At 39.4% G+C, this 13,507-nt stretch overlaps 1 protein-coding gene across 1 annotated transcript in view; it reads left to right on the top strand.

Annotated features, from left to right (window-relative positions):
- Window positions 1-13,507, top strand: part of lekr1 (leucine, glutamate and lysine rich 1) — a 98,938-nt gene that overhangs the window by 60,585 nt on the left and 24,846 nt on the right. The window contains exons 7-8 of the mRNA XM_051957853.1: window positions 4,955-5,032; window positions 7,045-7,248. Coding sequence (XP_051813813.1) covers window positions 4,955-5,032; window positions 7,045-7,248 — 282 coding nt within the window. The remainder of the gene's footprint in view (window positions 1-4,954; window positions 5,033-7,044; window positions 7,249-13,507) is intronic.

A 13,507-nucleotide genomic window follows, 5' to 3' on the forward strand; every position in this document is an offset into this window, starting at 1 on the left:
AGTTGATGTTGATTGGTTGCCTGTTTGAACACCCTCCTCCACAGCCGCTCTGTGTGTGTGTGTCTGCGTGCTCTGTATCCTTTCAGCTTCACTATGCATCGTATCAGCTTCCTTTGATTCACTCTTGAGATCCAAGAACAAAAAGTTTGTTTGTGTGCGAGAGGCGTTGCCATGACAACCTCTCAACCTTTGACCTCCTCCACCTCCATCAAGCATCAGCGTTCGACACCTGTTGTGTTTCTGTGGCGCCAGCCTGTTGCTCTGGAAACATGCATAGACACACATATTTCAGGGGCGGTCTAAGGACAGTGTGCGGCTGTGGAATTCTTCTGATCCGAGCGTGCAATCTGATCAGCATGCCAGAGGGACACTCAAGGGCAGCTTGTTTGTTTTCTCGTGACTGTTAGCACACGCATACACTTACACACTCTTCAGGATCTTTTAGCTTGTTGTCATTGATGTGTCCCTGAATTTTCCTGCATTCACAGCATTTGTACGTAGGTTCTGTAGATTGTGAATGGTTCTGTCTGATGTTAAAGGGGAACTTCGGTTTTTTTCAACCTGGGCTCTGTTTTCATATGTCTTTTCATACATGTGAGTGATGGAGAAATGAATTTTTGACATAGCCCCAGTATTTAGCCAGGCAGGCAGCTTCGCAGGTCAGCTAGCAGCTCAGCTAGCGAAAAGTATGGGGCAACTTGCCCTTTAAGCTCACGATTGCTTCTTATTTTCTGACTTACAACTGTAACTGCTGGCCACTAGGCACATCCAAGGGAACTTTGACAGCATTTACCAATGAATCTGTGAGCTCTGCAAACCTCCTCCTGTAACATCTGGATGATATGTATGTGAAAGCTGTGACGCTTCCTGCGGCTTTCTGATTGGCAGGAGTCACTGAGCTCATCCTTTCATCGGTGAATGAACACATGGATTCTCCAGCACAGACATACGCAGGACCGGTTGAAAGGATGGATTAGAGGGACGCGAAGGATAGATAAAAGATAGGATGGATGCGCGGAGCAAGGGAGGAGAGATGAAAGAGTGGATGGTGGAATGAGTGAAGGTCAAGAGAGAAAGAGCAAAGGATTGATGTGATTGATGTGATACAGCTTGTTTTCATAAGGCTGATGCAAGCTGACGGCTCCATGTGTGTCTGTGCATATGTGTTAAACTGTGTGTGTCTTTGTGCCTTCGGAACTATTAGCAGTAATATATCTATTGATCTCAGAGCGTATTCAAGGACCCTGTTTCCCATAAGATGTGCCTTTGACACACACACAGAAACACTTTTTTTCCTGTTTTTCCGTGGTTAACTTCAGCTTGCTTTTTTTATCACATATTAGATAAAATCTGTCACAGCCCTTCAGGAAAGAGGAACTCTTTCTTCGTCCCTCTTTCTCTCTTTGATTCAAAAGAATATCTTGCTCTTGTTTCTCTCTCTCCCTGCTATCATGAAAAGACGTGCCACACAATAATCGGCACTTTCCTGAAACGCTGAGAGGTTTTCTCTTTTTTGTGGCTCTTTGGTATTTTGGTGACTTGCATACACCACAGTGGGAAGAGAGACACAGCAGGGAGCCACTGGTACACTGCAATTTTAGTGTCAAGATTCTCCATGTTTTGTAGTGTCTGCCACCTGTCTGAATCAACAGCAAACTATGCCCAATCTTCTTTACTTTAATTTGTGGAGGCGCATTCACATGTTTTGCCTGTCGGTTTCACTTTTATGATTCATTCTTTGACTGGTTGTCACATCTAATTACACAGAAAAAAATACAGACAAATGTTTGATTCTTATTGGAATCCGTCACCCAGAACAGCCGATTAACGATCTTTACAGGCAGCTAAGGGCTGCTGGTATGTGTTTCATCTGCACTCTGTAATTTGAGTGACACATACTGTCAGACATGTGATGCCTGATTCACTGTTGTTACTTTGATTAAATCTTGTGCAACCAGGAAACTTTTTCTCTCCTTTTCTTATTTTATGCAACTCATTACGGGTGGCGAAAGGGTTAGGTCACACACACACACACACACATGCATGCACACACAGTTGGTACACTCCTTTCCATGGAAAATTATAAGACAATAAAACATTTTCTCCAATTTGAAAGGGGAATCCTCATCCTGTGATCATAACCTGCACCGAGCACACCCATTGATAGTATATGATAACAGATACTTCCTAGTCTTACCTTTATTTTTTCCATGTGCACACTGGGTACTCCACATGCCTGCAGTCACAAAAATACCCAAACTGATTCATCACTCTTACTGTGCGCTGCACAATTGACTGCACTTTGAACTGTATGCAATTCACAAAAACACCACCAACCTCTGTCTTTCTCTCCTCCTCTTGCTCTTCCTCAAGTGCCCTTTTCACCTCTGAAAAAAAAAACTCAGGAAAACTAGACCAGAGGATGAAAAATTGTTGAAACTAACAGTTGGGAATAAGATTTCATGTCATCTCTGCCTGTGAACACACAAAAGAGAGAGAGGCAGACAGACCATTGACAGGCCCAGCAGACTGTTTGCTGTAGCTAAATAGGTGGAATGTAAGAGTACTCAAGGGCCTGCTCCAAATCATCAGTGGCTGTGACAGCAAGGGAGGAAAAGAAGGTTAGAAAAGAGGGCAAAAGAGCAAGAGAGAAGAATTGGGATGGAGATGTGTGAGAGTGCAAAGAGAGGGAGGCTAATACATGGTGTTAGACAGCAGTGAGGCCCGTGTCCTTCTACCAGCATATTTACCATTTCACAAAGACTACTGACTGCGGTCCCTTAGGATCCTAAGAGTATACCAACAAAATTATTATGAAGCTTTTAATATTGTAAAAACAAAAACGGATAACTTTCTTGAATATATATCGCAGCTTTTATTCCACGTACAATCCCAATTGTTATTTATTATAGCCATCTTGTTGCTCTGAGAAACAGGGAAAACCTCCTTGCATTTTTCACCCTGCATACCCCTGTTCTAGCTCCTTTCATCTGCAACCTGAAATATTACTGCTTTTTCCTCACATCATGACATGATCACGCTGCAAATACATGTTGGTCACATGCACGACAGCATACTATTTCAGTCCTGTCCCACATGATACCTCTAGAGTCTGACGGTACCCCACTTGGTAGGATGAGGGTTAATCTTCCAAGCTGTTTGGCTGTGGGGTCATTTTCACAGCAGTATAAAGTCCTGCACCTCTGTGCTACCAGCACAAGCAAGACTAGAAGTTGGTAAAACTAAAACATATATTTTGTGCACTGTAACAAAGGTATAAACTAAAGTCATGAAAAGTTGAATTCATTTGTTTTGTTTTTTCAAAATAAAAATTGAAAATGCCTGGCATCATTATGTACAGCCTTCCTGTCCAAGTGCCCACAGGTGTTACCAATACTAGAAAAAACATTCACTGTAAATCCTGTAGATGTTTGGCTGTTGGTTGCAACTAACTGAGTTACAAGTGGTCTCAAGGTTGTACCAAGGAGCACCAACTTTTTTGTTTATTGTAGAATCTGCTTAGTCCAAAAAATCTATTTTTGGTAAATCTTAAAATGAGACATACAGATAAAAGTGGTTTTAGTGAAAGCTTAGACATGGATAATTTTTCTGGCAAAATGGCAAACCAGAAATAAATGGTTTAAAGACAAACTAGAAAACAAAATTATTCGTTCTGTTTTTATCATTTACAGCTCTGATAAATGGTAAAATTTGGGTGATTTCAAACAACAACAACAACAACATGCCTTTCAAACTTAGTTTTGGAATTCAGAGGGTTAAGTGATGCTATAAATATTAGCCAAGTAATGGTTCCCAGCATCTACACATTTTTGTACTATTACTTTATCATAGCATTGAAGCATTCCAAAAGTGATACAATATATTGTGATGTGCAGATAAAATAAATTATTAATAGAGAGATGAGCTGTACTGGCTGTTTCACTGAGTCCACTTTAATAAAATGTACAAATAAATCCACACAGTTGTCCGAAAATCTGCTAAATTGGAAGTGAAAACGGGCTGTCTGCCTGTGAGCTCAGACATTCAGGCCCTCTCACTCTGTATCCTCATTGCGTGTGGTTGCAAGGTCATGGGGCTAGACAGCCAGCAACATACTCGCACTCACACAAACACATTAACTGATCATGCCGCCAGAGAGGGGATTAGGTTGAGAAGCCGACAGGGTTAGGAGGGTTAGGGTAAAGTCTGTGTGTGTGTGTGTGTGTGTGTGTGTGTGTGTGTGTGTGTGTGTGTGTGCGTGTGTGCGTGTGTGCGTGTGTGCGTGCGTGCGTGCGTGCGTGCGTGCGTGCGTGCGTGGGCGTGCGTGGGCGTGCGTGTGCGTGTGCGTGCGTGGGTGCGTGCAAAGGGCAGGACTACCACATACAGTCACAGCACGCAGAATCAGAATTACAACTGATTTCCACTTTACTTTCTCAAGAACAAGGCAACAGCTGTACATGGAAGAAAAGGCAAAGTCACTTAGCTTATGTATTATGAGTTTAACAACTAAAAAATATGTACTCATTGAAAGCACACCACACCTAAATTCAGTTGTAAACTGACAACCAGCACTTTTCATGCCCAAGGAATTATGATATACAGGAAGACTTCCTGAACTTTTGCTGATCCCAGAGGGGGAATTTTTTGTTAAGCTTGGCTTCTTCCACATGGAGATTCAAGCGTAGGAGGACACAGAATAGCCGTTGTATGGATTTGGTATCTTGCTCAAGTACTTTACAGTGTCACTTGAGATTGTTAAAACATACTAAGCAACTAAATATTACATTTCCTTTTGCCTGAATGGAAAATGTGGGTACAATTAATGTGAATTGCATTTTTGGGAATACAAAATATTAATGTATGTTAGGCTATGTCATTTCATCCTGGTCATAAATTTATTGACTCAACAAATGATGAAATCTGCGTGACCATGCCATGCACTTTGTGTCTCCAGGGAGCAGAAGAGACAGAGAGAGGAGCAGCTGTCCCAACACAAAGACTCAGAGGAGGAGCACAGAGGAAAATTACTCAGGTTTGCTGATCTCTCTTCTTTTCTTCTACAGGCTTTTGTTTTATCTCATGTGATAAATTCCCATTATCTCCTTTCTCCAACTTTCCCACAAACTCTCCTCTGATCCCACTCACTCGTCTCCAAATCATCCACTTCCTGTGCTCTTCCCCTTCTAATTTCTCCCAAAGAGAGGTGGGCATATTAGTGTCAGCTGAGATCAGCTCTTGGATCATTTCAGGAGATCTTAGGCTCCATAAAGTGCCAGTGACACAGCAGAGTCTCGTGTGAAACTGGCGCGACAGATGGAAGTACTTCTTAGCTGGCGTGGAGTCATGTTTCTCTCTCTCTCACACACACACACACGCACACAATCATCTGTGCACAGAGGCACGCACATAATGCAGATATGCAGAGGCGCAGTGGCACTTCTATTGGAGTGCATCACACTAACACACAGGCAGACACATGTGTGTCACCCACACCCAACCCACATGTGTATACCCACAGACAGACATACACGCACAAGGCCTCTCATCTTTCCATGCAGGCGTTAGATGTATGTAGGGTGTGTATTTTTTCACATGGTATCTGCTAGTATTCCCTTTCTAAGCCACTGGCAGCCTGGTGTGTTCAATTACACTGTCAATTTATTTCCCTTCCCACACAGCAGTCTCTGATCTAACCCTCTAGCTCCTATGCAGCTCAACATATGATAGCACTCCACTGGGGGGTGGAGGCTATTTCAGAAGGGATGAGAGTTCGGGGGAGGGAGCACCTCTCCATAGCGGTGAGAAAATGTAACGGGAGACAACAATTCACCAAATTGTCCAATAAAGGAGGCCATAGGTGCAAAAAGACAATGTTAATCTGGTCAAATCAATAAGTCTATCAGTGCTAGTGCTTTTGGTGCTGATTTTCTAGTTAAGTGGGCTGTAAAGCCATCAGGTTTATCTTTGCTCAAATGGTTTCAAACGGATTTATGTTAATGTCTCTGCAGTTTCCTTTCACATGATGACCTAAAACAGATACCACAGGGACTGCTAAATCACTAGTCTCACAAAGCCAGACCTACAATAAAAAAAAGCTATAATTCTACGTAAGTGGGGAAAAAACAGCCTTTCCTATTAGTATTTCTTTAAATTAAACAGTCAACTTCGGTGGTGCTAAGCCCAGGATGCAGCAAGGGTTTCCCTCCAATATAATGACGGAGCATTTGCATTGTATACACGGTATTCATTGTCATTAAATTGATAATTAATTACAAAAAAGATCACTGGATGACCCGAAGCTTTCACAAAACTATAAATTTTCTTTATGTAGGTTGCTGCTTTATGGTTGTTGAGTTCAAAAGTGAAAGAGACAAAGTTAAGAGTAAAGGAGGGAGATGAGATGAGAAACAACCTCTTTCTGTGTCCTCTTGGTCAGCATGTCCCTGGCATAAATAAAGTTTATGAAAAGAGAGTTCAAGTACAGAAAGTACTTGAACTCTCTTTTTATAACCTTTATTCATCCTAGTCTATCTCCTGATAAATGGAGAAATCCATAAAAAGAAGCACAGACACACCACCACAGACACAGATACATTGTGCACACATTTTCTAAGTGTTTAGTATTGTCTCCTTTGTGCTTTCATATGTGTACTACCGTATATTTATTCTCAACATTTCGTGATGTACCAAATTAACTGTTGCTAACATAAAAATTGAATGACTGTTTGAAAATACAATTTGACCCAGTTTTGGTGTCTGCATGCGTCAGCTAATTAAAACTTCAAAGAAACGTGGTAAGGTTGCAGAGTAAACGGCTTCTTTCTTATGTAACAAACTTGTTTTGATGCTCATGCTCACCTGTTCACATGTGAGCATTGAGTTACTGTGTCTGCAGGTGTGTGGGCTTGTGCAGTTGTCCTGAGCATGTATACACATGTCCTATCCAAATGCAGATGAAAAGAATACTTCCTCCCAGAATATTACAGTATGGATAGTCACTGTACGCGTCTGCACGCACATTCATCTTCTGTGTCTTCTCAACAGGTTAAAAATGGAGTTGGAAGAGAAACATGAGAGATGGTTGTCATGCCAACAAAGATGTGATGCCTTGCGGGAGCAGCTGTCGTCATGGGACCACAGAGAGGAACAAATGAACCGGAAGTACTGTGCAGCTGTCGAGGAAGTGACTGAAGCGAGGAGAACTTTGGAGAAGATCCAGGAGGAAACAAAAGAACTAAAGAGAGAAAGGTCATTATTGTCATGTCTTTTCTGCTCTGCATTCTTCTCTTTTCAGAGCACCACACTATTCTATGGTATTCTATTCAGCACATACTTTGAACCTCATGGTCCTATTTTCTACCACCAGGAGTGGGTTAGTACACAAACTGATCATTCTTAAAGCTTCCAGGCCAATTAATGAAAATCTCATATGTTCTTAGCTTAGCTTAGCTTAGTTTTAAGCAAAAGACCAAAAGATGGTTTATTTCACCATGACAGTATAACTCTGGTTTGGTCCTGGTCTGACTGAGCTGTTTTAGTATTTGTGGCTTTAAATGCTACTAAGCTGCGACTATATGCACCGCCTTCAGGAAGAAGACTCTCTTTGTCTCTGTCACTGACTGTGCTGATGAAAACAGTGGACCACATGCTGGTGTCTGGCACAGACAAGAATGAGGGTGTGAAAAGACTATATCACTTTCTTTCTCAGCAATCATTTGACAAGGAAATATTACTGAATTATCAGAACAGTAGTTGTTTTTAACGTACATATATGTTGAGTTTGTTAGACAGCACTGTAGTTTAAAAAAAACTGTAGTTTAGAGCCAAGCAGCAGCTTATGAATTTGGCCTTGTATTAAAATGCAGTATATATGAGCACAGAGAGCAGGAGAGAAGCAACCAGATGTAAACACTAGCTGAGTTTAGGTGACATAAAAACACAGTAATACACCCAGTCCTTCTTTACTGGTTTCAAAGCAGTCTTTAAGTTTTAAGTATATCTGTATGTCTCTCAGTGTTACAGGTTCCACAGAGCTCTGACCTGCAGGGAAGCGATCAAAGCTAAAGATAATGTTAGCCACATTAGCCAAAAAATGTGCACTAAGGATCTTCCTTTTGTCGAGGTGACATCGCCATGAATAATACAAATCATCCAGTGGGTTTTCAGTTTTATAGATGCTGGGAATGAAAAATTCAAAAATTAATTTTCACCATTTCGAAAGGATTGGTTCACCATTTTGTGAAACAGCTACTTATGCTAACATTGATATGTAAAACTGTTACTAATGCAAGAAACAAAATATGAGGCAGCTCTAATTCAGCCACTAACATTCTTAACAGAAATTACTATTGTAAAAAAAAATTACTTTTGTGCACTGCCCCTTTAAAACATATGAGAAACCCATGTCACATCGGTGAGGCATTGCCAGATAATGGACCACAATGTCAGAGTAGCTGCTTTTGGCTGAAGTACTGACTAATCAAACCACAGTGGGAGCCGGTGTTAGTGCATGTCTGTGCAGTTCCTGTCTAAAGCCCTAGTTGGGAACCTGGCTGTTTGGTTCTAATAATAATATTTATAACTCTTATGTGTCTGAGAGGACATTGGGTATAGATCGGCAGGAATCAATACAAAATCAAAAGCCTACATCCTTCCTGTGGGTGCAGTACTGCTAGGGCAGATCTAATAGAGTGTTGGGATCTGTGCCCAGCTTCTTACGTAAGGTGTTACCTCTCTCTGTGTGGCTGGTTCACACTGTTCAATAACCTTGCATTTAGGGTTGTTTATCTGTGTCAATACTTTATCTACTGCTTTTCACATTGACTAGATGTCCCTGATTGCAGTGTTTGCAGATAATGTTGAACAGAGCTCAGACTTTCAGGGTTGTTACGCAATGCCTTTCCAATTACCCCGTATTAGGTCATTTTCTTCAGTTAAGATGAGATTATGATTTGCTGCCGGATACAAAATTATCTCCATTATCTGATGCAATTATAAGAGAAGAGAAAAATGTTTTTAGTTATAAATGAAGTTCATAAACAGCTCAATGGCCCTTCTTTAATTATGTGTTCTCTTCTTTTTTATTATCTTCTAAGTGTAAATATCATAACTGCAAATACAACTTATCCCCACCAAAGTTTACACAACACAAATTTGTCATTCTCAATAACATTAGAGTTGACTAACTTCAAAGTGCAATGAACGTGTCAATTGACTTTTTCTTTCGTCTTTTGCATAGAAAACAAATATGTCAATACCTGCAGGCTTATTTTTAGTCTCTATGACTTCTTTAAGAATTGTCTAAATAATGTTAGTTTTTTGGGGGAGGGTTGTTCGCTGTTTTGCATCCCCCCCCCCCACACACACACACACACACAAAAAAGTACATCTAACATGGCTAGAGGTTCATGAAGACAAATATCAATGAAGTAATGATAAAGACTTTAGATGAATACATAACATTTAATGTTAACCACGTAAACTGATTGTATTTTGTTCCTGCCAATTTTTTACTAATTGTAAGTTCATTTTTATCGTAATATAAGGCCCTGTAGCTCTATGGAAACAGCAAACTATGGCTAGAAGTACAAAAACTCAAAAATGTGTCTTTTGTATAGAATTGCGAATATATCATGCCATTGTTCATTAAAAAAGAAAATACAAAATTAAATTTCTTTAATTTGTTTTGCATATAATAATAAAAAAAAAAACTGGAATAAACATGTACAAGTGCCCACAGGTGTTCCAGGGAAAATTCTGACCTTATAGACTATTTTACTAGTAGAATGCAGTTCAACTGACAAACACTGTTGGACACTAATAGAGTCACTAATGTGTGCATGGCTGCACTGAGGTGTCCAGCAGTTTTGTTTTGTTTTGTTTTTACCATCTGGTTTGTGAAAACTTTATTTTAAAATGAGATTTGTCAAATTAGATGATTTTGAAGAAAATTACCATTTTAAGATTTGATTTGCTTCAATTTTTTTTACACTTTTAAATGTTCTAATTAAACAGCATGTCACAGATCAGTAGTTTGAGTTTTATAAAGATAACATGCCTCTCAAAGTTTTTGGGATTCAGAAGCCTATTAAAATATATATAGAAATAAAACTATAAAAATATTAATAAAACACACACACACATTACAGACATTAAATCTTACACTGGTGTATTTCCCATGTTGAATCAAGGAGGCGCTGAAGCTGATAGGTTACAATGCATTTCCATTAAGACATGTAAAGGATTTACAGTACATACAAATGTACACATTTTTCATGTATACAGCTCTCTTGTAATGCATTGGAAGAAGCGTCCCACAGGCCTGCGTGTGTTTTTCAAATTCTGTGACGTGTAAAAGTGTCATCATCAACTTCACTGCAGAACCAACTGAAATCCTACATGAAAAACATACTTTCCCTCTACCCTTTACACGAGACAATTAAACTGCTATGTCTTCATTAGCCAGTGGAATCACTAATGAACCAGTCATAACAGCCAACTCTGCTCTGTTCACGAGGACCACATCCTTGATTTGGATATTCTTTGATCAAGGTTCTCGACTGGTGACAGACTTACGGCTATGGAGACACAAGACAGGGATTATGGAATAAGCTTATTGGCTATAGATAATGCAGCCAAGCAAACTGACCGGCTTGTGATCCCAGAATACAGGACACTGCAGGCAAGCTGAATCCTTGTTCTGTTAAAATAATTAACTCACCAATTTCCAGTGCAACAAAACCTAATGGTCCAAAGAACCATTACCACCAGAACAACCATAAACCACCTGAGGTAAAAGTACACTAAGTAGCACACTTCACATAATCTCACCCAACATTATACCTCTAGTAATTCAACAAAGCAAGTCAACAAAGATTCCCGACACACACAATCTAAAATACATTGTTTTTATTATTATCACACTGCGTTGTCTCCACATGCCCTGTAAACCACAACACCTGCTGTTATCCCAATAATAAGCATAAATTAGTATTATTATCATTTAGCAACAGAACAGTAAATGTAGAAGCTTTGTAGAAGCAGATTTGTTTCTATGTAGTATTTCTTTTTAATTAAATTGCACTGCAACACTTTGCATAGTAAAAGCCTAACATCTTGCATAAGAGGGTTTGGTGTTTCTTACTCAGTGTCTATGCAAATTTATAACTGTGGACATATCCCTTTTGTGTGTGTGCGTGCATGCGCATGCATGTGTGTTTTCATCAAAAGTTCCCTCAGTGCTTTGTACTGTCAAATGCACCATTTTGTGTCCTTTTCATGCTAGAAGGTGAAACAGCAGTTAGCATCATGTGATGAAATCAAAGTCTTATAATGTGTATAGATTGCAGGACATTTTTAAAAAATCTCCTTTTTCTTTATTTTTTATTCTTTTTTTATTATTATTCTATTGAAATGTCCTTTTAAAGCCTTTTTTCTGCACAAGTTCATGTCCAACAGCTTGTTTCTTGGAGTTCAGTAAGGTCATTTAGGAATAACCCCCATATGATGGAATACTAAACTTCATAGGTAACATGGGAAAAGCATGGCCCTGTTGGCTGAAATAGTTTAATATTTCTAGTAGATCTAAAAATGTAATTGAGTGGCTTGGTGGGACACAAAGAGCTTGTTAGTTCTCAGGTGAAATGAGTGCAGTTGTTGGAGGCCTAATAATCACTTTATGTTTCTGAAGGTTATTTCCACAGATGCTGAAAAAGGACCCAGAGCTCAAAATACAGGTTTACTTGACTAAATTTTAAGCCCTCACACATACTTATACACAGGCACACAAGCCTTGTTTTTAGGTCAGAAGATTTGTCTCGTACCGCTGGTCTCCAACATGGTTGCTCACCAAAGAACATACTGTTGCCTTGTTTGTACATTGGTTCTTTTTGTACATAGTCACACATTCACATTTCTGCAGTATCTGCCTTGTCACCACTCCTCCTGTGCATCCTCTTAAAGGCTCTCTAGCTTCATCTCTGTCCCCTCCTGACCCCTGTTGACATCCACCCCCAAACACACACTCCACCCTTTGTGCCACTCTGTCACTGCACCCGCTTCCATGCTTTTGTTGCATGATTTAACCAGAAACAGGCGTCATTATTCTGCTCTTAAGGGCCTGTTTATGCAATAATGTAACTGTGGTAAAGTGTTTACTAGAGTTAAAATATATTAAATATTAAGACCATATAGCTTGTCTAATAAGGCCTCTACATAGTTTGTATGGGTCTGTGACCTTTAAAACAGTTTATCTAGAGCTTTACTCCCTTTTCATGTAAAATGTAATCTATATCTCTTTTGCTGTAAACATTAAGGCAGTCAGATATTTGCAATTTTTTGATAGTATGCAGTATTTGGAACTTTTAAAGTTGAAATTAATTAATTCAACTTTTACAAATACATAAATCTGCTACACATTCGACCAAAACATAGTTTGTTAACACACACATACATGCACACACAGATAAAGGCTTAAACACTGGAATATAGTGTAGTAAATACATGAAAATTAAACGTGAATGCAAAGAATTTGTCCCTTGAACTCCCAAACCTGCTGGCAAGTTTGAAATGCACATTATCCTCAACAAAGTCACTTTATTCTTTTTTCAGTTATTTATTTAAAATACCTGCTAAAAATAAACAGTTTGCTCCAACAAGATTCAGTAAAAAAATAAATAAATTGCGCTCCTCAGTGCAACAGTGAAACCATGAGTGACTCAGCCATGAACAGTCACATGACAAAAGGTCAGGGACTTCTTAGCTGAACTGAGCTGAACTGCAGGCTGTGTTTACACAGAACAGATGCAAGATAAGTATGAAAATAAAATAAAAATGGGAGTAGGAAACCATTTATATTTGTCCATAAACTAAGCATTTATTGAGCCATTTTTTCCAGTGCTGGTAAGACCTTTGGGTACCTGGAAAATTAATTGTACATGTTGATTCCAGCTTTTTTTTTTTTCTGAGAAGAAATCAAAAACTTTAAAGTAATGTATAGCATTATAACTGTCATACAGAAAATATTTTTGAATTTTCTTTACTTCTAGTTATGGGGATCCAGAATCTGCTTGAGTTTCAGGGGGTTAACTACTTTAATGAATTATTCAGAATTATAAAAGTTGTTCGAAATATCTGTTGAGGGCCAGTTGTGTTATGATAAATTCAAAGGAAACGTCACGGCAGAATTATTGTAACTGAAAAAGTAATTCAGTTCCAGAAACAGTGATCATTTTCTCCATTGTCTATGGGTCAGTTTGAAACTAGAGTTATAACTCTTATAAGAGGAAACAATGGAACTGCTGATGAAAACAAGTTGTGAAGTGACTGTAAAAAAGACAATCTTAGTACCCAGCAGGCAGTAGTTTCCTCAGGCCGGGTTAAGATTGAGGGTTGGTTAGATTGCGGGATGGAAGGACGGATGAGGGATAAAGGAAGGAGAAGGGGGGGAGGCAAGAATAAGGAAAGAAACAGAGGGAGGAGAGCAGAGCGGGTGGTGGGAGGCAGGGAT

This window comes from Acanthochromis polyacanthus, chromosome 13 (genome assembly GCF_021347895.1).
Source record: "Acanthochromis polyacanthus isolate Apoly-LR-REF ecotype Palm Island chromosome 13, KAUST_Apoly_ChrSc, whole genome shotgun sequence".
Taxonomy (NCBI): domain Eukaryota; kingdom Metazoa; phylum Chordata; class Actinopteri; family Pomacentridae; genus Acanthochromis; species Acanthochromis polyacanthus.